This window comes from Amblyraja radiata, chromosome 2 (genome assembly GCF_010909765.2).
Source record: "Amblyraja radiata isolate CabotCenter1 chromosome 2, sAmbRad1.1.pri, whole genome shotgun sequence".
Classification (NCBI taxonomy): Eukaryota; Metazoa; Chordata; class Chondrichthyes; order Rajiformes; family Rajidae; genus Amblyraja; species Amblyraja radiata.
Genome location: NC_045957.1, coordinates 130678468 through 130704456, shown reverse-complemented (window position 1 = coordinate 130704456; position 25989 = coordinate 130678468). Strand labels below are relative to the sequence as shown.

The following is a 25989-nucleotide window of genomic DNA, read 5'->3' as shown; positions in this document are numbered from 1 at the left end:
GTTAATTAATTAGGTTTATGATGAAGAAATAACAAGGACAGTAAAAGGAGGGTGAATTGGTGGGGGAAATTCCGAATTAAATTAGATGCAGCAAGGAAATTAAAGGAAAGAAAGAGAGAATAGTTTTAAAGTAAAATAAAATTAATCAAATGGAGTAGAAAAGTTTTCATATCTTATGAAAAGGAACCACTTCATCAATTTTATCTATTGAATCGTTTCACAGAACTGGGTGTTACTGGCAAGATCCTCATTTATCGATCTCGAGATGGTTAACTAGCATCTTGAACTACTGCAGTCCTTCTGATGAAGATATCCCACGGTGCTGATGGGATTTACACACAGTTCAAATAAAATAGTGAGATATTTTCAATACAGGACGGTGTGTGGTTAAAAATCAACATCCATGTAGCAGTGGTTCCAGGATCCTGAATGCCTCGTACTACTTGTCGACTGATGTCATGGATTTGGGAGATGATGTTTAAGTAACCTGGACAAGAAACTGCATTGGATTTTATAGATGTTATATACTGCACTGACTATGTACTTGTTGTGGAGCGAATGAATGTTTAGGATATGATGCAAATCTAGTGGACAGTTTTGATCTGTTGTGCTTTTTGAGTATTGTTGGAACAGCATTCATCCATGTGAGTGGAGAGTTTTCCATTATACTCTTAACCTGTGTCCAGTAGTTGAAATGGTTTGGTTTGTCAGATGACGTGATCACTGCAGAATACCTAATTACTAACCTACTCTTGTAACCACCGTGTTTACATGATTGTTTCAGGAGAGCCTAGAGTAATACAGCACGAAAACTGTCCTTTCAGCCTAACTTGTCCATGCTGACTGAGATGCCCATCTGCGCAAATCCCATTTTACCCTCGTTTGACACATGTCCCTCGAGGAGCTGGCATATGCTCTTTTGTTTCTTGCTCGTTATTAGTCCGTGGTCATATATTGCCTTGGTCTTGCAGCACGTTGGCATGGCATCTTCATTTACTGAGGTGTTGCAAATGGGATTGAAAACTGTATAATCATTGAACATTCTCACTTGTACTTTAATATTATGATCTAATACATAATGCTTTATAGTGTCTATTTGTACAAAAATAAATAATATGTTTGACTCGTAGGACACGGGAGTTACAAGCAGAGATTTAATTAGTCGGAAGATTAAAGAGTACAGTACCATGATGAAGTAAGTGGTCTTGATTTCCCAGTCTGCTCTTTGAGTGTTATGTTTTTGTAACATTAATTCAATTTTGCATTGCAATTTAAATTTTCACAAAATTAAGTTATCATTCTTGCCATAGAGGGAGTACAGAGAAGGTTCACCAGACTGATTCCTGGGATGTCAGGACTTTCATATGAAGAAAGACTGGATAGACTCGACTTGTACTCGCTAGAATTTAGAAGATTGAGGGGGGATCTTATAGAAACTTACAAAATTCTTAAGGGGTTGGACAGGCTAGATGCAGGAAGATTATTCCCGATGTTGGGGAAGTCCAGAACAAGGGGTCACAGTTTAAGGATAAGGGGGAAATCTTTTAGGACCGAGATGAGAAAAACATTCTTCACACAGAGAGTGGTGAATCTCTGGAATTCTCTGCCACAGAAGCTAGTTGAGGCCAGTTCATTGGCTATATTTAAGAGGGAGTTAGATGTGCCCTGTGTGGCTAAAGGGATCGGGGGTATGGAGAGAAGGCAGGTACAGGATACTGAGTTGGATGATCAGCCATGATCATATTGAATGGCGGTGCAGGCTCGAAGGGCCGAATGGCCTACTCCTGCACCTATTTTCTATGTTTCTATCACCAAACTGTGTAGAACATTTGGGTTCAGAAGAATTACCTTCTGTATCATTGTATGTTCAATTGAAAGTTGTTAGATAAGGAGAGCCGTGTCTGTTACTAATATTGGTTCACAATTAAATGAAAGCACAATAATGAAAAACACAATACAAAAATAAGTGTAAATCTTCATTTAAAGAGATTGTTACATGCACAATAATTCCAATAAAATATCTTACTGGATTATCTTTTTTCAGTACTTCTGGCAGCAAATCAGAACCATCTCCAAAAACACCGCGGCAGACTCTCAGTATTAGGCAGACCTTCTTGGGATCCAAAACTGACCCAAAGAGCCCACATTCTCCAAAGCAAGAGTCGGAAAGAAAACTTATAAGTATGTATTGTTGTGTTTTCAATCGTCTGAAATGCTCCCACTTTGAAAAAATATCTATCATAATTTTTTTGGTGGCTTCATTAAATGGATAGTATTGTTTTCATTATTTAAATGGGTAGAAATAAGTTCACTTGTGCAGTTTCCCCCCAAAAAAGCAATTTTTGGAAACACAAGAGACTGCAGATGCTAGAATCTTGTACAAAAAAACAAACTGCTGGAGGAATTCAGCAGGTCATACAAAATCTGTGGACAAACGATGTTTCAGGTCTGGGCCCTTCTGCAGACTGATGGTGTATCTGGTAAAGTCAGCACCTCGTATTCGCTTATATGTTCAAAAATAAACGTATAGATAAAGGCATCAATAGGGTAGGGAATCCAAACCTTTGTTCCATATAACCATATAACCATATAACAATTACAGCACGGAAACAGGCCATCTCGGCCCTTCTAGTCCGTGCCGAACACGTATTCTCCCCTAGTCCCATCTACCTGCACTCAGACCATAACCCTCCATTCCTTTCCCGTCCATATAACTATCCAATTTATTTTTAAATGATAAAATCGAACATTCGCAACAATGTCTCCCACCTTGGGCTCACACCGTCTCAAACCAACAATCAGCCTATCAGGGAACCTCCTTGCCTGAGGTTATCTCTAAGCGACTGTGCATGCCCAGTTCAAAGGTCACTATGCATAAACAGCCCTGGAAAGCAGTGAAGTAGTGGGCCTTCATTTCTTCCGTTTTTTCCAGCTTTGATTCTTTTAGGTTAGCAAATACTGCTTTCAAATTACGAAATAATCGTATTTAATATTCCTTTGTTAAAAGCTAAGATTATTTTGTTGTTTCTTATTGCTTTATTATGCTTTGGTGAGTGAGCGAGATCGTGCTCGGTCGTAGTCGGTGTTGGGACCGGGTCTGTTGAGTTGCTGCTGGGCCTTCCCCGTCCCCTCCTGGATGCCTCGTCCCTGCCTGGGGGCGGCCGGAGGTGTCGGGCCGGGCTTGCAGCCGACGCGAGGAGGCTGAGCTGCTGCAGCGCTTTGTGTGCATGGCTGGTGCTCGGCTTTCGCTGGGGGGGTTGGCCACTGGAGGTCCCCGGTCCGTCGGGGAACGAGGTTGGGATGGAGTTGGCGCTTCTTCTCTGCGCTGGCTTTGGGCCTGGCTGTGGGCCAACTCCAGCTCAACTCCCACCGGTCCAACCGACACCAGCCCCGGACCGACGACACCAACGGCCCCAGGGCCACAGCCGTCGCGGAGAAGAAGCGCCAACTCCAGCTCAACTCCCGACGGGCCAACCGACAGCCCCGGACCGACGACACAAGCGGCCCCAGGCCCACAGCCAGTGTGGAGAAGAAGCGCCAACTCCAGCCCAACCCTGCTCCCCAACGGGCCGGGGACCGCCAGCAGCCAACCCCCCCGGCGCCTGCGAAAGCTGAGCACCAGCGATACACACAAAGTGCTGCAGTAACTCAGCCTCTACAACTATTTCATAGTTTGAAAGCAATATTTTCTGACCTAGAAGAATCAAAGCTGGAAAAAACAGAAGAAATGAAGGTCCACTGCTTCACTGCTATCCAGGGCTGTTTATGCATAGTGACCTTTGACCTTGGCATAAGCAGTCGGAATACTGAACTCGCTTATTGCCAGCCCTGATTTATCCTGGATTTTTCCTGTTTCCAGTCCCTCTCCCCTCCCCCCTCTCATCACTACAATCAGCCTGAAGAAGAGTCCCAACACAAAACGTCACCTGTCCATTTTCTCCAGAGATGCTGCCTGATGCGCATTTTCTATCTATCTTTAATACATAATGTGTTGGATATGGAAGGTTAGATGCTTAGGATAGTGCTCGTACATTTGATCACAGACCCATTGAAGTGAATGTTACTGGGGAGTGCAATGTGATCCCACCACCAGCCACATATTTTCATCACCTTTTCTTCTCCCCACCCCCATTCTTTATTTATTAAGGCAGGGATGTATACCTGATTTTAGTGTTTGGAAATATTTGAAAATTATTGTTTAGTATAAACTAATGCAATGCAATTTACCTGGTAATTCCTAGGTATTTAAGTGCTCATTTGAAACTTGATGGTAAACGTGTAAATTTGCATCAAAAACATATACTTGTATGCCGAAAGTTCAAATTAGTATATTGCCATATACAAGAGGGTGTAATGAAATTCATTCTTTGCATGGTCATAGAATAAACAGTATAAGATAATGACAGATACAAAAATAATACAAATATCACAATAAATAATCATATTAATGAGGGCCTTAACATTATTTTTCAAGTAAGTATCAGTTGCAAAATACTTAATCTAAAATGTTATTAATGATGCAGTACTTAAATCATTTTTGCTGTGCATTCATATCAATGAAAAGTTATTTTACCATTCAGATGACACAAGCCCACCAAAAGACAAGGGAACATGGCGAAGAGGTATTCCCAGCATAATGAGAAAAACCTTTGAGAAGAAAGCAGGTCCTGGTGTAACATTTGGTGTCAGGCTAGATGATTGTCCACCTGCTCTTCACAATAAGGTGTGCAGTGTTCATTGGAGAATGTTGTCAATGTATCGTTGGTATTTATTTTATTTATGATTAAGTCACTGAAATAATAGGTTTCCCGACAAAAGAAAACATTTTTCATCATGAGCCTTCTGAAAACTGGCTCACTAACGTAAATTCCCTACGTATTTTTTTACCAGGCTTTAAAGTGACAACTCAGAAGACCCAGTATAATTGACTTTCATGCTGAATTCCCGTAAATTTGATATGCCATTTATTGTCACTATACACATGTACAATGAGATTAAAAGCAGCTCGTACTCAGTGCAGACATATAATTTAGTACAAAAAACAAGAAACAGAAAACAAAACAAAGGGGGGGGGGGGGGATAGGTGCACAATTCTGCGGCGCTATATACATATCTATAAAAGGCAAAATGGTGAAGGATGAATAGGTAGGATTCTTAGGCAGATGTTTAAAAGTTATATTAAAATATTAAAAATTATTTAAAAATATTAAAAATTACAGTTACAATACACATTATAGTTCCAAATTTCAGTACGTGGATAGAATAGATGGAAGTCCGGTTGTTGGGCTGTGAAGTCAGTGCATGTGTGAGTTAAGAGTAGTTATGACTTTCGGAAAACAACTGTTCCTGAGTCTATTTGTCCTAGTTTTGATGCACCTATAGCGCCTCCCAGAGGGCAGCAGGTCGAACAGTCCAAACGCAGGATGGGAGCTGTCCTTGATGATATTCTTTGCCCTGCTAAGGCAGTGGGAGGTGTAAATATCCATCAGGGAGGGGAGAGGGCAACCAATGATCTTCTGTGCTGTCCTAGTTACCCTCTGAAGCCTCTCCCTGTCTGCCATGGTGCAGCTGCCATACCATGCTGTAATGCAGTATGTCAGCAGGCTCTCGATGGACGAGCGGTAGAAGGTCAGCAGCAGGTTAGAGTCCAGGTTGTGCTTCCTGAGAACCCTCAGGAAGTGCAGCCGCTGCTGAGCCTTCTTGATGACCGCTGTCGTGTTGTCTGTCCAGGAGATGTCAGCAGAGATGAGGACGCCGAGAAACCGGAAGGTGTTGACCCTCTCCACACACTCGCCGTTGATATGTAGGGGGACTAAGTCGGTGCTGTGCCTCCTGAAGTCGACAATGAGCTCTTTTATTTTCCTGGTGTTCAGAGCCAGATTGTTTTCTGAGCACCAGGTTGTCAACTTCAGGACTTCCTCTCTGTAGGCTGCCTCGTCTCCCTTTGAAATAAGTCCGACTACAGTAGTGTCGTCAGCAAATTTGACGATGCGGTTGTTGTTGTGGGCCGGACTACAGTCGTAGGTGTAGAGACAGTATAGGAGGGGGCTTAGCACACAGCCCTGTGGGGAGCCGGTACTCGACCTGCGAGTGGAGGAGAGGTGGGGGCCGATTCTCACAGTAAACCCAACAATTATAATTATTGAGATTTAATCATTGGATTTGTACCCTTATTTAAAGGATATTTTAAACTCTTCTAATAATAGGCATTTTCCATGGCATTTATCATGCATTTTATTTGCTTTTTTCTATTTTGGACACTTTTCCCACATATACATTTGTCGGACTTACAAATGATTACATTACCTCAGGATGTTCTGCTCTAATACAAGAATGTTATTGAGTTGAAAGTGCTTTTATTTAGTTGAGGATAATGTTATCTATATTATGATTTCAGAAGCCTTTTGTGCTCAGCACTTCACTTGCTTAACCATCTCCAAAGTCTTGAGATTTCATACATAATGTCATCAAGTAACCTGCTGTTAATACTCCATGCTTTTCAATTAATTAAAATTCCCCACTCTGTACTTCATAATAAAATTCCAACTACTCCAATCATTCAACCATTTGTAATTTCCGAAACCGCATTCTGATTATAACTCTACAATTACTTGTATGTAAACAATGAAGAGATTCATGGCCAAAAATCAGATCATGTTTCCCTTTGATTTTAAGCACTATACATTTGAAATATGATAGTTATGTATGCAAATATTAAAATTCAGTTGTTATTTATGAATTGCAGCATTTGCGAAATTTACTTAATGGTCACAGTCATAATGTGGTCCAAAATAAGTTAAAACATTTAGCATGCAGGACATGTGCTGATTAAATCTTGTTTTTCTGCTTTTGAAATACTATTGCCACTCACAAGGGAGCATGCTTTCAGATTTCCATTCCCTGCAACAGTGTGAGTCCTTTTCTATATGAGTCATGGTTTGAGTCTTCGCTTTGACATCTTTCTGTCATCTCTGGGAGCCGGAGCCTTCTCTTAACCTCTTACATCGGCACACGTGAACAAAAGCAAAGCAAACATCAACCTTACCACCGTCTCACCCATCCCTTTCACATCACTCTGACTTGTCTGTCTTTTACATAATTCTAATGAGGTACAAATGAACTTGAGAAACATCACCTCAAATAAGCATAGTGCTGCATCCAGTCTTGATATCCAGGGAGCAGATAATAGGAAGGAATATGGTAGGAGGTAGTTTTAAGGCATAGATAATTCATGTTGAACACTTACCCTTTTGAATGCTTGGTGATCTGTTGAGTTATTAAACAGTGCTATCAATGTGATAATGTTCCCACAACTGAGTATATCAGTTTCAGTGATTAGACCTAAAAATATAACTTAGATCCTGACATGATGGGAATTCCTACCACCACTGTAATTATTTCATAAAACGATCTCCTATATTTGTGAACAGCTGGGAATGGACAATAGATGTGCCCCTGTCAATGACACCGTACCCTGCAAGCAAAATAAAAGCTATTATTTCGTAGTTGTGAATTTATTTCCCCAAAATGGTAAATTGTCAAAGTTTAAGTTTCTCATTTAAAATGCAAATTGCAACTCAAATGTAGATTTAACAAAAATTGATATTTTATATTTTAAAACTTCCCATATTGTGTTTTGTAGTATGTACCATTTATAGTTGAGGTCTGCTGCAATTTGGTTGAAGAGAAAGGACTTGAGTACACTGGAATCTACAGAGTGCCTGGAAATAATGCTGCTATATCAAGCTTGCAAGAAGAGCTCAACAAAGGAATGGCTGATTTTGACCTTTTGGATGATGTAAGTTTTCTATTTTGTTTCCTTTTGATAATGTTTTTACCATTCTGCGTTTTTAAAAAATGATGGTAGTAACATTTATTCTCCTGCAATGTTTCAAAATACAGAAATGGCGTGATCTGAATGTCATCAGTAGTTTACTGAAATCCTTCTTCCGAAAACTTCCAGAGCCTCTCTTCACAAATGGTAATTATATCTCTGATTATTTTAGTCCATCCCTTGTTCTAATTAGTCAACAACAAGAAGGGATGTGACTTCTGAGGTGTAATCATTGTTTTTGGATAGACCCGTTATTAAAGTCTGCAATGTTTTTTTGTATCCTGTTTGAGGTTGATAGTTTACTTACAGCTAACTTGTTCAGAATTATTCAAGAATTATTCAAGCCATCTCCATTATTAAGGACCCCTATCATCCATCACACCACATCTTCTCTATTCTGCCATCTGGGAAGAGGTACAGGAGCATCCGCTGCAAAACCAGCAGGATGCTACACAGCTTATTTCCACAGGCAATAAGACTGGTTAACGGACTGTGTCCCCTCCCCATATATCATACACCAACACATCTAACCTCGCCCATACTTTGACAACTAGGCACCTGTCAAAGCAAAGCCACTGTTCTGTCTGAATGTTTTTATTTCAATTTTTAGGCCTATTTTAGATATGGTAATTTTAATTTTAAAAGCTATATGTATTTATTCTGTTTTTATTAACCGCACTGATGGGAACTGATTGAGAAACAATTTTTTCGTTTCATCTGTGTATGTAAGTACTCAGTTAAAATGACATTAAAGTAAATACTGAATACTGAAGTCGAGGTTGCCTTCCCTTGGAAAATCCCTGGGCATCATGGACAGAGTTCAGTTGGTGTGCCATATCAAAATGACCACACAGAGAGTGGTGAATCTCTGGAACTCTCTGCCACAGAAGGTAGTTGAGGCCAGTTCATTGGCTATATTTAAGAGGGAGTTAGATGTGGCCCTTGTGGCTAAAGGGATCAGGGGGTATGGAGAGAAGGCAGGTACGGGATACTGAGTTGGATGATCAGCCATGATCATATTGAATGGCGGTGCAGGCTCGAAGGGCCGAATGGCCTATTCCTGCACCTATTTTCTATGTTTCTATGACCTAATCCTTTAGGAAATGGAGCCTAAAAAGAACAGCTGTTTAACCACGGAACCCTGCTTTACTCAAAGCCCATTAAGGCTCTGTTGTTCAATAGACAATAGGTGCAGGAGTAGGCCATGACTGTACTGCCAGACTCAGCAATAATTATATCGACATTGTATGTTTGGAAGGAAATGGACCAAGCAAGTGGGACTAGTGTAGCTAGGACATGTTGGCCAGTGTGGGCAATAGACAATAGGTGCAGGAGTAGGCCATTCAGCCCTTCGAGCCAGCACCGCCATTCAATGTGATCATAGCTGATCATCCACAATCAGTACCCCATTCCTGCCTTCTCCCCATATCCCTTGACTCCGCTATCTTTAAGAGCTCTGTCTAGCTCTCTCTTGAAAACATCCAGAGAGCCAGCCTTCAGTATTCAGTATTTACTTTAATGTCATTTTAACTGAGTACTTACATACACAGAAGAAACAAAAAATTGTTTCTCAATCAGTTCCCATCAGTGCGGTTAATAAAAACTAGCTGTCAAAGTATGGGCGAGGTTCGATGTGTTGGTGTATGATGTATGGGGAGAGGACACAGTCCGTTAACCAGTCTTATTGCCTGTGGAAAGAAGCTGTGTAGCATCCTGCTGGTTTTGCAGCTGATGCTCCTATACCTCTTCCCAGATGGCAGAATGGAGAAGATGTGGTGTGATGGATGATAGGGGTCCTTAATAATGGAGATGGCTCTGCAGATGCTACGCTTCTGATAGATCTCCAACAGGAAAGGGAGTGGAGCACCAATGATCCTACTGGCTGTCTTCACTATCCTGTTAAGTTGTTTTTGTTCATAAGCCTTGCAGCTCCCAAACCAGGAAGTGATGCCGTAGGTCAGTATACTCTCGATGGTGCCCCTGTAGAAGGTTCTTAGATGAAGAGTAGGGAGACCTGCTTTTCTTAGTCTCCGGAGCGGGTGGAGCCGCTGCTGAGCTCTTTTGATGACTGCTGTGGTGTTGGTCGTAGAGGTCAGGTCGTCCGCCAGGTGAAGTCCCAAGAACTTCACACTGCTGACCCTCTCCACAGCAGCACCATCAATATGCAGCGACGTGTGATGGTGTTTACCAGCCCTCCTGAAATCGATCACCATCTCCTTTGTCTTTTCCACGCTGAGGGTGAGATTGTGAGATCTGCACCACTCCGTAAGCAGCTCCACCTCCATCCTGTACGCCGACTCATTGTTGTCACTGATGAGACCCACCACTGTTGTGTCATCAGCGAACTTGTCGATATAATTATTGCTGAGTCTGGCAGTACAGTCATGAGTCACAGTCATGAGTAAGCAGAATGAACAGCAGGGGGCTTAGGACACAGCCTTGGGGTGAGCCAGTGCTCACTGCGATGGTTCTTGATGTCCGACTGCCCACCCTGACTGCCTGCTGCCGCTGCGTCAGAAAATTAAGGACCCAGTTGCAAGTGCCAGTGTCCACCTTCAACAGCTTCAGCTTCTCCACCAGCTGCTGTGGGATGATTGTATTAAAAGCTGAGCTGAAGTCTATGAAGAGGATCCTGGCATAGGTATTCTTCCGGTCGAGATGTGATAGTGCAAGGTTGAGTGTTGTAGAGACTGCGTCCTCTGTTGGCTCTGTAAGCGAACTGCAGTGGGTCCAGATTGGCATGGAGACTGTTTGATGTGCTGTATGACCAGCCGCTCAAAACACTTCATTAATATGGGTGTGAGAGCCACTGGACGAAAGTCATTGAGACAGGTTGGGTTGGGTTTCTTCGGGACGGGAATGATGGTGGCACTTTTGAGACAGTTGGGCACTACTGCCTGGCTGAGTGAGAAGTTAAAAATGTCTACAAAGAAACATAGAAATATAGAAATTAGGAGTAGGCCATTCGGCCCTTCGAGCCTGCACCGCCATTCAATATGATCATGGCTGATCATCCAACTCAGTATCCTGTACCTGCCTTCTCTCCATACCCCCTGATCCCTTTAGCCACAAGGGCCATATCTAACTCCCTCTTAAATATAGCCAATGAACTACCCTCAACTACCTTCTGTGGCAGAGAATTCCAGAGATTCACCACTCTCTGTGTGAAAAATGTTTTTCTCATCTCGGTCCTAAAAGATTTCCCCCTTATCCTTAAACTGTGACCCCTTGTTCTGGACTTCCCCAGCATCGAGAACAATCTTCCTGCATCTAGCCTGTCCAACCCCTTAAAAATTTTGTAAGTTTCTATAAGAACCCCCCTCAGTCTTCTAAATTCTAGCGAGTACAAGCCAAGTCTTTCCAGTCTTTCTTCATATGAAAGTTCTGACATCCCAGGAATCAGTCTGGTGAACCTTCTCTGTACTCCCTCTATGGCAAGAATGTCTTTTCTCAGATTAGGAGACCAAAACTGTACACAATACCCCAGGTGTGGTCTTACCATGACCCTGTACAACTGCAGTAAAACCTCCCTGCTCCTATACTCAAATCCTTTTGCTATGAATGCTAACATACCATTCACTTTCTTCACTGCCTGCTGCACCTGCATGCCTACTTTCAATGACTGGTGTACCATGACACCCAGGTCTCGTTGCATCTCCCCTTTTCCTAATCGGCCACCATTCAGATAATAGTCTACTTTCCTGTTTTTGCCACCAAAGTGGATAACTTCACATTTATCTGCATTATACTGCATCTGCCATGCATTTGCCCACTCACCCAGCCTATCCAAGTCACCTTGCAGCCTCCTAGCATCCTCCTCACAGACATCTTTTAGTTGCTCTGCGCAGTCCCTTGGTCGTCCCAGTCCCAGACCGCCCTCTGAGGCAGAGAATTCCACAGATCCACAACTCTCTGTGTGAAAACGTTTTTCCTCATCTCCGTTCTAAATGGCTTGCCCTTTATTCTTAAACTGTGGCCCCTGGCACTGTACTCCCCCAACATCGGGAGCATGTTTTCTGCCTCCAGCATGTCCAAACCCTTAATAATCTTATATGTTTCAATAAGATATCCTCTCATCCTTCTAAATTCCAGAGTATACAAGCCCAGCCATCCCGGGAATTAACCTGGTGAACCTACGCTGCACTCCCTCAATAGCAAGCATGTCCTTCCTCATGCTTGCTTCCTGCGGTACCCCAGTCTTCACAGCCCCTCCAACTGTACGACATCCCCCCTGCCCTCCAACTGTACGACATCCCCCCTGCCCTTCAACTGTACGACATCCCCCCTGTCCTTCCTCAAATTGGGAGACCAAAACTGCACACAATATTCCAGGTGTGGTCTAACTAGGGCCCTGTGCAACTGCAGAAATACCTCTTTGCTCCTATACTAAACTCTTCTTATTATGAAGGCCAACATGCCATTTGCTTTCTTCACTGCCTGCTGTACCTGCATGCTTACTTTCATTGATTGATGAACAAGGACCCCCAGATCCCGTTGTACTTTCCCTTTTCCCAATTTGACTCCATTTAGATAATAATCTGCCTTCCTGTTTTTGCCACCAAAGTGGATAACCTCACACTTATCCACATTAAACTGCATCTGCCATGCATCTGCCTACTCACCCAACCTGTCCCAAGTCACCCTGCATCCTCATAGCATCCTCTTCAGAGTTCACACTGCCACCCAGCTTTGTATAAACTGCAAATTTGCTAATGCTACTTTTAATCCCTTCATCTAAATCATTGATGTATATTGTAAATAGCTGCAGTCCTAGCACCGAGCCTTGCGGTACCCCAGTCTTCACTGCCTGCCATTCTGAAAGGGACCCATTAATCCATGCTCTTTGTTTCCTGTCTGCCAACCAATTTTCTATCCATGTCAGCACCCTACCCTAAATACCATGTGCTCTAATTTTGCCCACTAATCTCCTATGTGAGACCTTATCAAATCCTTTCCGAAAGTCCAGGTACACTACATCTACTGGCTCTCCCTTGTCCATTTTCCTAGTTACATCCTCAAAAAATTCCAGAAGATTAGTCAAGCATGATTTCTCCTTCATAAATCCATGCTGACTCGGACCGATCCTGTTACTGCTATCCAAATGTGCCGCTATTTCATCTTTTATAATTAACTCCAGCATCTTCACCACCACCGATGTCAGGCAAACTGGTCTATAATTCTCTGTTTTTTCTCTCCCGCCTTCCTTAAAAAGTGGGATAACATTAGCTACCCAGCAATCCACAGGAACTGATCCTGAATCTATAAAACATTGGAAAATGATCACCAATGCATCTACAATTTCTCGAGTCACTTCCTTAAGTACCCTGGAATGCAGACCATCAGGCCCTGGGGATTTATCTGCCTTCAGTCCCATCAGTCTACCCAACACCATTTCCTGTCTAATGTGAATCTCCTTCAGTTCCACCGTCACCCTAGATCCTCTGGCCGCCAGTACATCAGGGAGATTGTTTGTGTCCTCCTTAGTGTATGACATGACTATTTTGTTTTAGCCATCAAGAATTAATGTAAACTTAAGTGACATTTTTGTGAATGCAACAAATGACTGAGGGTGCAGATCTATTGGTTATAAGCACAACAGATTTATTAAGTAAATTGTATCTAATACCAAGTAGCAATAATTCATTGCAATGATGATCAGTCTGTTCTCCATGCCCTTGGGGACTTAGCTTCCGAACGTTAGGGGTGCAATTTCATTTTCCCCTTTCGTACCCAGTTGACTGCAGGTTCTCCTCCTTCCTGGTTGTGCTTGCTGTCTCATCTACCCCATGCTTGTACAAGCACTGTTTCCATTATCTTGCACGATAACAGGCAATTATTTGCCAAAACAGTTTTGTTTCTAATTCCATTTTGGCATTTTTGAATCATACAGTTGTATTGCACAGAAACAACCCCTTCAGTCCATCATGTCTATATCAACTTTTGATCAAACTAGCTTTATATTCTTCCACGCCTTGCTCTTAAATATCTCTTAAATATGGTAATTGGATCTGACTCAATTACTTCCAGATATCAACCATGATCAGCTATGATCATATTGAATGGCGGTGCAGGCTCGAAGGGCCGAATGGCCTACTCCTGCACCTATTTTCTATGTTTCTATGTTTCAACCACTCTGCAGTGAAGATTTACGGGGATGTTGCCAGGACTCGAGGGCCTGAACTATAGTGAGAGGTTGATCAGGCTAAGACTTTATTCCTTGGAGTGCAGAAGGATGAGGGGTGATCTTATAAAGGTGTACAAAATCATGTGGGGAATAGATAAGAGTGAATGCATGTTTTTTTACTCAGAGGAAGGGAATCAACTAGAGGATATAGGTTTAAGGTGAGGGGGGGGGGAAAGATTTAACAGGAACCCTAAGGGGTAACGTTTTTACATAAAGGGTGGTGGGTGTATGAAACGAGTTGCCAGATGTGGTAGTTGAGGTAGGTTCTATCCCAATGTTTAAAATACATTTGGACAGGTGCATGTGTAGGAAGGAACTGCAGATGCTGGTTTAAACCGAAGATAGACACAAAAAGCTGCAGTAACTTAGCGGGTCAGACAGCATCTATGGAGAAAAGGAATAGGTGACGTTTCAGGTTGAGACACTTCTTCTGAAGGGTCTCAACCTAAAACGTCAACTATTCCTTTTCTCCAGAGATGTTGTCTGACCTGCTGAGTTACTCCAGCTTTTTGTGTTTATGGACAGGTACATGGATTGGATAGATAGGCATTTACCCTATCTATTCTTCTCATGATTTTGTGCACCTCTATAATATCACCCCTCATCCTCCTGCACTCCAAGGTATATGGTCCTAGCCTGCTCAACCTCTCCCTATAGCTCAGGCCCTCGAGTCCTGGCAACATTCTCGTAAATCTCAGCTCGTACCCTCCCAACTTGACAACTCTATCCGAAAATATGGTGCCCCAAATTGAACATACTTTAAATAGGGCCTCACTAATGTCTTACTGTATATAAATGTGACATGACCTCCCAACTTCTATACTTAATGCCCTAATGAAGGCCAACGTGCCAAATGCCTTTTTGACTGCCCTAACTACATGTGACGCCACTTTCAAGGAACTATATACTTGCACTCCTAGAACCCTCTGCTGTACAACACCTCCCAGAGCCTTCCCATGCACTGTGTGGGTCCTGCCAATGTTAGACTTCCCAAAATGCAACTCCTCACATTTCTCTCCATTAAATTCAATTAACCATTCCTCATCCCACCTGCTCAACCAATCAAGATCCTGCTGCAATTTTGACAATCATCTTCACTGTCTACAATACCACCCACTTTAGTGGAAAGGTTATCAATAGCCTATCACTTCATGAAGTATTTGACAGTGATCTGATGCAATATTCAATATTCATGCAGTGAGTGTCTTAACAGCAAGGGAATGAGATTTCATCTTGTCCTCCTATTAAGATTTCATCTGCAAAGTTCCTATGTTCTGTGCTTACACTGCTCTGAGGAACTTGCACAAATTGAGCTGAGATGATTGATTGCAACAACTATAATCATCCTTGTGCTCAGGATGTCTTCAGCCCGTGGAGAGTTTTCTGCAGATTTCTGTTTACTGGACCTGCACTGATGCAGCATTTTTGTCCATGTTTTGACCAACACTAGAATGAGGTCAGTGGACCAGGCTGAATCCAGATTAAGTATCAGGGTACAGAGTAAGGGTGGCACAAGCACAGTGTGTTATGTTGGTTAATTGAGTTTAGACTTCAGGAGAATTGGAAAGATTGGAGTTATCCTCCTCTTTGTGGCAGATAAAATGACTGAGTTTTCTGGAGATGCCATTAATCGAGCTTTTATGAACAGATTAGGATAGAGCTAATTTGAAGCACGACAGCGGGCATATTTAAGTATGATATGGTCTCCTGATTTCAATGTTGTAGAAGTCTTGTAGAGTAATTCCCTCTATAGCTAACATTATAATACTGATCACTCTATTTATTAACATTATTTATTTGTATGTTACAGATAAATATGCTAATTTCATAGACGCCAACAGAAAAGAGGATTCAGTGGATAGACTCAGAACCTTAAAAAAATTGGTAATCCTTATCCGTGACTGGTTCAACTTTACACGTGGTTAACATTAAACCTTGTTTCTATAAATTCAAATTGTTTTTTGCTAAAACCATTTCAGATCCGAGATTTGCCAGATCATCATTACGAAACATTAAAATTCCTCTCCGCACATCTGAAGACAGTAGCGGAAAACTCTGAAAAGAATAAGGTATCCACTTTCATGCTCCTTCAGTATTTTGAATCTATGTGTGTACATATTTTTGAAATATTAAAATTAGGAATACAGGTCATTTCCAGGTTGAGGACAAGTTTCACTTTTGTAGATGTCCATCAGTCAACTTTGTCCATGAGTTGGAAAATACGGTCACTCAATACATACCTCCTCAGTGTTGTGACAAATGGTAATGGTTAGGGCCAATTAACATGCACATTTATTTATTGTGTTTCCCTGCCCAGTCACAATGGTACTGGATCAGAATGTACCAAGCCGATTGGCTGGTTTTGATGAGCTTGAAGTATCATATTGTTTAATAGAGTATCGTTGTACAAGTATCAATACAATTGATTGCTTGTCAGTTGCCAAACCAAATGTGCCATGAAATTGGTAGCCTATATTCTTTAGAAGGGAATGGGGGGAGTCGAACCACTGCAGGGAAGTTACATGTAAACAGGTTTTTGCTTCATGAATAATTCTCGTTTGAATTTGATAGTATCTAAGGGACCTTGTTCATCTAAATTAGGAATTTGTAACCTGGCAAGGGTCTGAATTAGATTTGCCTTTGTATATTGAGATTATAACTTCCGACATTAGTTATAAATTAAAACTAATATGAACACCAGCCGGATGTTTAAAATTTAGAAAGATGTCCAAAATATTCATTTTCTTGTACTCGGGTTTTCTAATGTCAGTGGATGTAGTTTCCAGATCTGTCGTTATAATTCCTGTGTCTAATTAGAGAAGCATGACAATAAACCAAACTAAATGTTCGGTGATCGTTAACAATGTTATCTATCAATAATAACAAATAAGAAGTGAGAGTGATATGGTCTTGTAATACAGTGCTTTCAACTGGTTTGTTTTTTATAAATATGAAACTGTTGTGCCCATAGATGGAACCTAGAAATTTGGCAATTGTATTTGGTCCAACCCTTGTCAGAACATCAGAAGACAACATGATGCACATGGTTACTCACATGCCAGATCAATACAAAATAGTAGAAACACTCATACAACATGTAAGTTTGTTTTATCGATGATTACTAGAATAATATATCAATAATCATTTGAGTTGGCAACTAAATTGTAACAACCATTGATCTGATTGCATTTTCCAGTATGACTGGTTTTTCACTGAAGAAGGTGATGAAAGTGCAACCGTAAGTAATAATAATTTCAAATATATACTTAGAGATGTGCAACAGACCAAAGTGGAGTTGATGTCAATCTCATTCAGTATCCTTGCCTGCAGTAATGTCGATGGATTTTAAAATCTCCTGCAAGTTGTTTGTTTTTGGGGTAACAACATTTATATGTAAATTTATTTTCTAATAGCTATTTAATATTAGCACATTAAATTATTGGTATAAATGCCAAAGAAGGCCATTAAAACTGAATTGTAATCAAAATCATGCACCTTCATTGACTTCAGTTTCATGGTTATTTTTTTTGCTGTTGAAATTTTCAGATTTGTTATTGCTAATTAGTTTAAATCTAAAAATATAAGATTTGAAGGAAGTACATTCATGCAGTACTGCAGTATTTTAAAATAATGACATTTAAATGCATGAATATCCTCCAGAAAATGTAAAGAAACAATTACTTGGTGCCACCGGTTGCCATTTGTGGTTTTTGTGGTTCAGAAAAGTGCAAATTGCAGAAAGCTGTTATTAATGCACTGGCTCTCCCGTCTGGCTCTCCTTACATGCTAATTCATTCTTTGGAGCCCTGATTTTATTTAACGTTAATGGATGCCTTTTATTAATTCTTGATGTACTATTGATACAGAAATATACATGTTGAGTAAAACTAATATTGGTCTTCATGTGAATAGATGATATGGGTTTTGAAGCTACTGAAATCTGTTTGTTCTCACTTGAAATCCAAGTGAGTTCTTCACATTGTGTTTATTAAGGTCATGGTACCAAGGTATTAAGGTACCTATTAAGGTCATGCTTTGGTCTTTCTCCTGCCATCAGTATTGTGTGGTGCTTCACTGTGAGAGAAAAGTAAGCTTTTTGTTTGAAACAGACTGTCACTATTTTGGAAGAATCTGATTCATGCTTGCAAGGTTTTTAAGCATTCTCTTTCTTTGTGACTGATTCTAATTCTAAATTCTGAAATAGGTATAGAAAACCTGCCTCAAATTTGGAGGAAGCAGAGGGAGGGGAATTTCCTACTGGACCCTGTGAATTTTACTAATTTTATTTCAGAAAATGACATGCGTAGACTGCTGTAATTCACGAATGCTATTGCAGAAATGTAAATATTTTCATATATAAAGGTTAACGGAGATTTAAAAACAATTGAAACTTGGTTGTCCAGGTGCTTCAGTTTTTAAAATGGAGGCAAAGTAAGTAGCCTCCTTTTAATGTGTGTATTTCCAGTCCTAGTGGTGATTCCTTATCCCACACTGGGTTTAAAGCGATTGCAAGTTTACTTCTAACATAAATCTCATCTGGTTAGTGGCATTGACATGAGTATCTGTGAGGCAGAGTGGGGGATGGGGGTGGGTTAGAAATTAGTTGACATTTCGGCATACAGAGGTGGCACAGCAGTTAGATTACCATCTAATAAGCCAATAATCCAGAGATCTGAGTTTAGATCTCATCATGTCAGTTATTTTAAGTTTAGTTATTATCTAAATTGAAAGGTAATGTGGTCATTGGTAAAAATGATCACAAACTAGGTAGATTGTTGTCACAACCCATTTGGTTAATTGATATTCTTCATGGGTGGCAAATGCTGGAACCTTTGAAAATGGAGTTCAAATATATGTTATCTTTTTGTTTGAAAGACTGTCACTATTTATGTTAGACATTAGACAAAAGGCATAAAGCAGCAATTGGTTGTGTGTTCTTGCATATTTGAAATTTAACATTTGGTGACATCCTTTCATTATATATCAACACAGCAAAGGAGAAGTCCTGTTTTCTCAGAATGGAAGTGGGTCCAGTATTTAAAGCCTTTAAAGCATTGAAAGCATTCACTCAAAGAATAGCTTTTACGTTTAAATCAGGCAAACTATAATGGATGGGATTTATATAGCGCCTTTCTAATACTCAAGGCGCTTTACATCGCATTATTAATTCACTCCTCAGTCACACTCGGTGGTGGTAAGCTACTTCTGTAGCCACAGCTGCCCTGGGGCAGACTGACGGAAGCGTGGCTGCCAATCTGCGCCTACGGCCCCTCCGACCACCACCAATCACTCACACACATTCACACACAGGCAAAGGTGGGTGAAGTGTCTTGCCCAAGGACACAACGACAGTATGCACTCCAAGCGGGATTCGAACCGGCTACCTTCCGGTCGCCAGCCGAACACTTAGTCCATTGCGCCATCTGTCGTCCCATATCTGTCGTCCCAAAAAACTATCTTTTTTAGGACCCTGGTTAAGGCATTTCATTGATGATGATATGCTATTCATTGACAATCTTGCCACACTGGAGAATGTAAAAGTCTATTGTTCATTTAGACTTGGATTACTGGTGTGTTTTTTGTTCTAGTAAAAGAAAAACAACTTTCTGATCTTCTTACTCTTGTGAATGTAGACACCAGTCCAGGAAGAAAGCACAGTTGATACACAGCCAGTGCCAAACATAGATCATTTGCTAACCAACATTGGGAGAACAGGAACTACTCCGGGAGATGTTTCAGGTAACTGCCTGAACAAGACACTGCAGAGTTCGGTAACAGACAGTGTCATTGTTACTGACCAACTTCCTACAGAAGTAGACAGTTCAAGATTGAAATGCTTGTATTTGCCCATTCAAAACTGCAAATACTTGTAGGGGAAATTTACTGCATATGTGAACCAATTATAATAACTTCAAATTATGTACATAACTATTCAGAGGTGTATTGTTTTATGGTTATCCGTGAATATAATATTTAAAGGTAAATGGTTTTTATAACATTGTGATATATAATGTCCTATGCACTTTAAGTTATAATTTTACCATAGGACTAAAGTGTTTCCAGCAATCTCAATTCTCATTATGTATGTGTTGGCTTGCATTTTGGTGATTGTTGCAAGGTTAATTGAAACATAAGTGTCAAACATAATAGTCTGGAGAAAACTATAAAGTTAGGGCTCACCTGGAAGCTTGTGTGCTGTACTATGTGGGATTGTGATGTGTGAATGTGTTAATATCCGTTTTATCTTGTACTTGGGCTGGATTCACAGGCAAACTTTCATAAGGTCTTTTACTTTCTTTCTCCAGCCTATTTTGACTTAACTGAATCAAATGACACTCTTACTTTGGAGTGACAGTAATGTCATTAAATTTAAAATTACTGGGGGAAAAATTATATCCGGGGCACTTTAAAATAATTTAGCATTCATTTCATTCTATGAGATGTGCAAACTAACTTGCACTACAGAATGAAAAAAGAGATACTGATTTAATATTTTATATCTGACATAACTGAATGTATTCAAGAGTTTTGATTAAAGTAATGTGTTTCACCGTAGCTTTTGTTATCGGAAGATTGTTAGAGAATATGTCTGCAAGTTTTGTGACTGTCTTCTATAAATTAATTGTTAATTAAAATTGCACAATAATTTGTACTTTATTGTGATCATTTGTTTATGCTGTGCCATTTCTTTATCTTCTGATCTTACTCTCGATATCATAAATTATGGTTTGGAAGGATGTTTCTGTCCATTAGCGTGAACTTGTCATCCTATCCTCTGTCGAACTAACCCAGCATGTCTTTTCCCAAACTTGTCAACTTTGTCACAAAGCTCCTGTCTTGAGTGTTGAAGGGTTTTTTTCCAGCATTTACACATACTGATCTTGAAACAGGCGAAGTTGGAGGAGTCTATCACACTGTGATGTCACTGATGGATTCTGTGATGTCACTGATGGACAACTGGAACTGTAGGAAGAAGGAGGATTGTTGCCCTAATTGTAGCTGCCTAGTCTGCAGAAACCCCCATTTCTTGTAAAATGGAAAATTATCGTCTGTGATGTAAATTTGCTGTTATTTTTAAAAGACCAATATTACTTTCTTAAAGTCTTTCTGCTGTTTCTTATCATTTCTGAAGCAGACCCTGAGGAGAAATAGCCTGGTATGGTCTATTAGTTTTTATAGTCGTGTAGCATAAACCATGTTTCAAAAGGGGTGTGGCTGGGGGCTCAGCTCTTGGTCTGCCTTACAGACTTGCAAAGTGAACTGTAGGAATAGTTTTAATGTACTGTAAAATGTCAAAATTTTATATTAAAAAAATTGGAACTTTGCTAGCCCCTTTCTGCCCCCCTCGTAATTTTAGAGCCTCAGCTGTTGCCCCATAGTAAATCACTTTTTGCAGCTTTCATTCTACATTTCATCGTACCCTTGTTAAATTTGAAAGTCACATGCTTTTGTGTGAATTCAAAGTATACACAGTTGAAGTAATGTTAATAGAGCTTAAGGACAAAAAAACATTACTTTCTGTGTCTTGAGTTCTGTGCATTGTTTGTTTTGGGCTGCAATCATTTGCCTTAATTTCTCCTGCAATAATTCTTGTAAGGTGTCTTTTAAAGTATGATCTTGTAGATGTAGGCCCCTTAGACTGATACAAACATTTGTGCAGCTGCAACTCAGAAACCTTCAGCGTGTTTAGAAATATCAATGCTTTAGTTTTCATAAAGCATGTTATGAGGACACATTTTAAAATAAAATTGAAAGAATGAGTTCTGCAAATGGAAACAAGAATAAATTGTTTCAATATGTACTAATGTTTAATTAGTGTTTGTGTTTTTTCTAAGAGAACAGGGTCCCTTTGCCACCCCCCTCATTGAGCTGGTTTAACCCCAATTTCACAGCATACTTTCATGGTGGTGGCTGTCTGTGCTGCTTTTCATCTCAGTGAGCTATAACTTCCACTCTGTGCCTTTTTCTATTGCAGTCATACTGTTTTCTATGAATTATGATTTTGCTTCATAATTATAGATGTGTATTACATTGTTTGTAAAAGATAAATACAATGCCTTTCTCCTTTTTTAACAGATTCAACCACTAGTGACTCAGCAAAATCTAAGGTGAGAGCATAACTCCAAATAAAATAGAAGCTTTTATAATCAATTTGTTGCATGCATAGAAAGTTAGTAAAAAATATTGTTGAATTTTAGAATTTAAAAGGCTCTCCCAAATGATTATTGAGGATGTAATCAAGTTTTATCTTACCTTCACCAATCTCTTATGTTGCATTCTACATATCATTTCTCTGAAGTATTTTTTGCATTGTATAAAATATCCTGTAAAATTATTTGATGTAGAGTATTAGGTTTCTCAACTATCTTGGGCATTATTTATCCATGTCTTTTCACAACCCATCTGTAGCTTTTGTTGCCCCTATTATGCTCATCCAATGCCTATTCTTGGTTGTCCATCGTGCTATCATTCTGTTTATCATCTGTATCCAATACCAAAGCTGCCAAGTTTTGTCAGAGCATTTCAGTATTCTAGTACCTAAAAATCAGTATTTTGCTGAGGAAATCAGTATTTTTACGTCGTGCCATTTTGCTGAAAAAAATGTTTTTTATGTGCGGTCATACCCATGCAAGAGTACAAGGATGCATAACTTTGCTACCAATTGACGTCTTCTATGCACCTTATTTGACAGTGCATTCATTGCTATCTCTTTGTATACTGCCGTTTGAACAGCTGCTTCCTGCTTTTAGCACTAGGTGTGGGAGGGAGGGATTGACAAATTGGGAGTATAAAGATAGAGTTGAAGGGGAAGTGGCTACAGGAAAAATTACAAAATATTCTCGAATTAATGGGAAGGAAAGCTCGAGAAGGGACAACAGAGTAAGGTCAGGGCCAATTGCGAACGGTGCGAGGGGGGCAGTGAATACGGAGGTCAAAGTGCTGTATACAAATGCGCAAAGTATAAGGAAAAGAGTGGACGAGCTAGAGGCTCAGTTAGAAACGGGCAACTATGATGTTGTGGGAATTACTGAGACATGTCTGCAAGAGGGCCAGGGCTGGGAACTGAATATTCAAGGGTATACCTCATATAGAAAAGACAGACTGGTGGGCAGAGGGGGTGGGGTTGCTCTGTTGGTGAGGAATGAAATTCAGTCCCTTGCAAGGGGTGACATTGAAATAGGAGATGTGGAGTCAGTATGGATATAATTAAGGAATTGTAAGGGTAAAAAGACCCTAATGGGACTTATCTACAGGCCCTCAAACAGTAGCCTGGACATAGGGCGCAAGTTGAATCAGGAGTTAAGATTGGCATGTAGCAAAAGTAATGCTGTGGTTGTTATGGGAGATTTCAACATGCAGGTAGACTGGGAAAATCAGGTTGGTACTGGACCCCAAGAAAGGGACTTTGTAGAGTGCCTTTGTGATGGATTCTTAGAACAGCTTGCATTGAAGTCTACCAGGCAGAAGGCAATTCTGGATTTAGTGTTATGTAATGAACCAGATTTGATAAAGGACCTCAAGGTTAATGTGCCATTAGGATGTAGTGACCATAACATGGTCAGAATTAATCTACAATTGGAGAGGGAGAAGGGTAGATCGGAGGTGTCAGTGTTACAGTTGAATAAAGGGGACTATGGGGTCATGAGGGGGGAGCTGACCAAAGTTGACTGGAAAGATACACTAGCAGGGATGACAGTGGAACAACAATGGCAGGTATTTCTGGGAATAATACAGAAGGTGCAGAATCAGTTCATTCCTAGGAGGAAGACAGATTCCACGGGGAGAAAGGGGCGACTGTGGCTGACAAGGGACGTCAGGGACAGTATAAAAATTAAAGCGAAGAAGTACAACGTAGCAAAGATGAGCAGGAAGCAAGAGGATTGGGTAATGTTTAAAGAACAACAGAAGATAACCAAAAAGACAATACGGGGAGAAATGATGAGGTACGAAGGTAAGCTAGCCAAGAATATAAAGCAGGATAGTAAAAGCTTCTTTAGGTATGTGAAGAGTAAAAAATTAGTTAAGACCAAAGTTGAACCCTTGAAGACTGAAAAAGGTGAGTTTATTATGGGGAACAAGGAATTGGCAGATGAGTTGAACAGGTATTTTGGATCTGTCTTCACAAAGGAGGACACAAACAATCTTTCTGATATAGTAGTGGCCAGAGGATCTGGGGTGATGAAGGAACTGAAGGAAATCCACATTAGACAGGAAATGGTGTTGGGTAGACTGATGGGACTGAAGGCTGATAAATCCCCAGGGCCTTATGGTCTGCATCCCAGGGTACTTCAGGAAGTGGCTCCAGAAATCGTGGATGCATTGGTGATAATTTTCCAATGTTCTATAGACTCAGGATCAGTTTCTGTGGATTGGAGGGTAGCTAATGTTATCCCACTTTTTAAGAAAGGCGGGAGAGAGAAAACAGGGAATTCTAGACCAGTTAGCCTGACATCGGTGGTGGGAAGATGCTGGAGTCGATTATAAAAGATGAAATAGCTGCACATTTGGATAGCAGTAACAGGATCGGTCCGGGTCAGCATGGATTTACAAAGGGGAAATCATGCTTGACTAATCTTCTGAAATTTTTTGAAGATGTAACTAGGAAAATGGACAAGGGAGAGCCAGTGGATGTATTGTACCTGGACTTTCAGAAAGCATTTGATAAGGTCCCACAAAGGAGATTAGTGGGCAAAATTAGGGCACATGGTATTAGGGGTAGAGTGCTGACATGGATAGGGAAGTGGTTGGCAGACAGGAAACAAAGAGTAGGGATTAACGGGTCCCTTTCAGAATGGCAGACAGTGACTAGTGGGGTACCGCAAGGCTCTGTGCTGGGACCGCAGCTATTTACAATATACATCAATGATTTGGATGAAGGGATTCAAAGTAACATTCGCAAATTTGCAGATGACACAAAGCTGGGTGGCAGTGTGAACTGTGAGGAGGATGCTTTGAGAACGCAGGGTGACTTGGACAGGTTGGGGGAATGGGCAGATGCATGGCAGATGAAGTTTAATGCATATAAATGTGAGGTTTTCCACTTTGGTAGCAAAAACAGGAAGGCAGATTACAATCTAAGTGACGTCAAGTTGGGAAAAGGGGAAGTACAACGGGATCTGGGGGTCCTTAGAATAGAATAGAATAGAATGCAATTTATTGTCATTCAAACCTAGGTTTGAACGAAATATCATTTCTACAGTTTTTTACATTACAAAACAATCCAAGACCCACACTTAACACAGTTTACATAAACATCCATCACAGTGAGTCTCCAACATCTCCTCACTGTGATGGAAGGCAAAGTCTTTATCTCTTCCCTTTGTTCCTTCTCCCGTGGTCCAGCAGTCCAACTGCAGTGTCGAGGCGAACTGGGGCTCCGATGTTAAAGCCCCCGGCGGGCGATGGTAAGTCCTGAGGCCGTCTAAGCCACGCCGGGTGATGTTAGGCCCCGGCTCCATGTCCTTAATCCCGCGATTCCAGCGGGAGAAGTCGCCGTTGCGGAGCTCGGAAAAGCGGTCTCCCACCAGGGACCTGCGAGCTCCTGATTTTCCCGTCCACCGGGTCTGCGGCCGGTGCCTCCGAACTCCAAAGGTCGGGTCGCAGCCACAGGCCACCACAGCTCTTCCCGCTCCGAAGTTGGCCAGCTCCGCAATGTCAGTTCCGCAGGCTCTGCAACTGGAGCCCTCAGGTTAGTCCCAGCCGGAGGTCGCCGCCGGCTCCACGATGTTAGGCCCAACGACACCCGAGACCCGACAGGGAATAGTCGGGTCCCCGCACAGGGAAGAGATTTTTAAACGGTTTCCCCCACAGCCCCCCCACCACCCCCCACATATACACAGCTAAAAAAAATAATAAAAACGAACTCAAGACATACATTTAACAAGACAAAAATAAAAAAAGACAGACGACTGTAGTCGAGCCGCTGCCGTTAGGCGCCGCCACTTGTACATCAGTCTATGAAAGTAGGCTG

General features: G+C 41.1%; 1 protein-coding gene across 6 annotated transcripts in view; it reads left to right on the top strand.

Moving 5' to 3' along the window:
- Positions 1-25989, top strand: part of arhgap21 (Rho GTPase activating protein 21) — a 182279-nt gene that overhangs the window by 144244 nt on the left and 12046 nt on the right. For all 6 annotated transcript variants that reach the window (XM_033015808.1, XM_033015799.1, XM_033015814.1 and 3 more), the window contains 11 exons: positions 1131-1195; positions 2045-2181; positions 4581-4723; positions 7643-7798; positions 7903-7981; positions 15829-15902; positions 15998-16087; positions 16990-17115; positions 17215-17256; positions 19652-19757; positions 22095-22126. In XM_033015808.1, the coding sequence (XP_032871699.1) occupies positions 1131-1195; positions 2045-2181; positions 4581-4723; positions 7643-7798; positions 7903-7981; positions 15829-15902; positions 15998-16087; positions 16990-17115; positions 17215-17256; positions 19652-19757; positions 22095-22126 (1050 nt within the window). The remainder of the gene's footprint in view (positions 1-1130; positions 1196-2044; positions 2182-4580; positions 4724-7642; positions 7799-7902; positions 7982-15828; positions 15903-15997; positions 16088-16989; positions 17116-17214; positions 17257-19651; positions 19758-22094; positions 22127-25989) is intronic.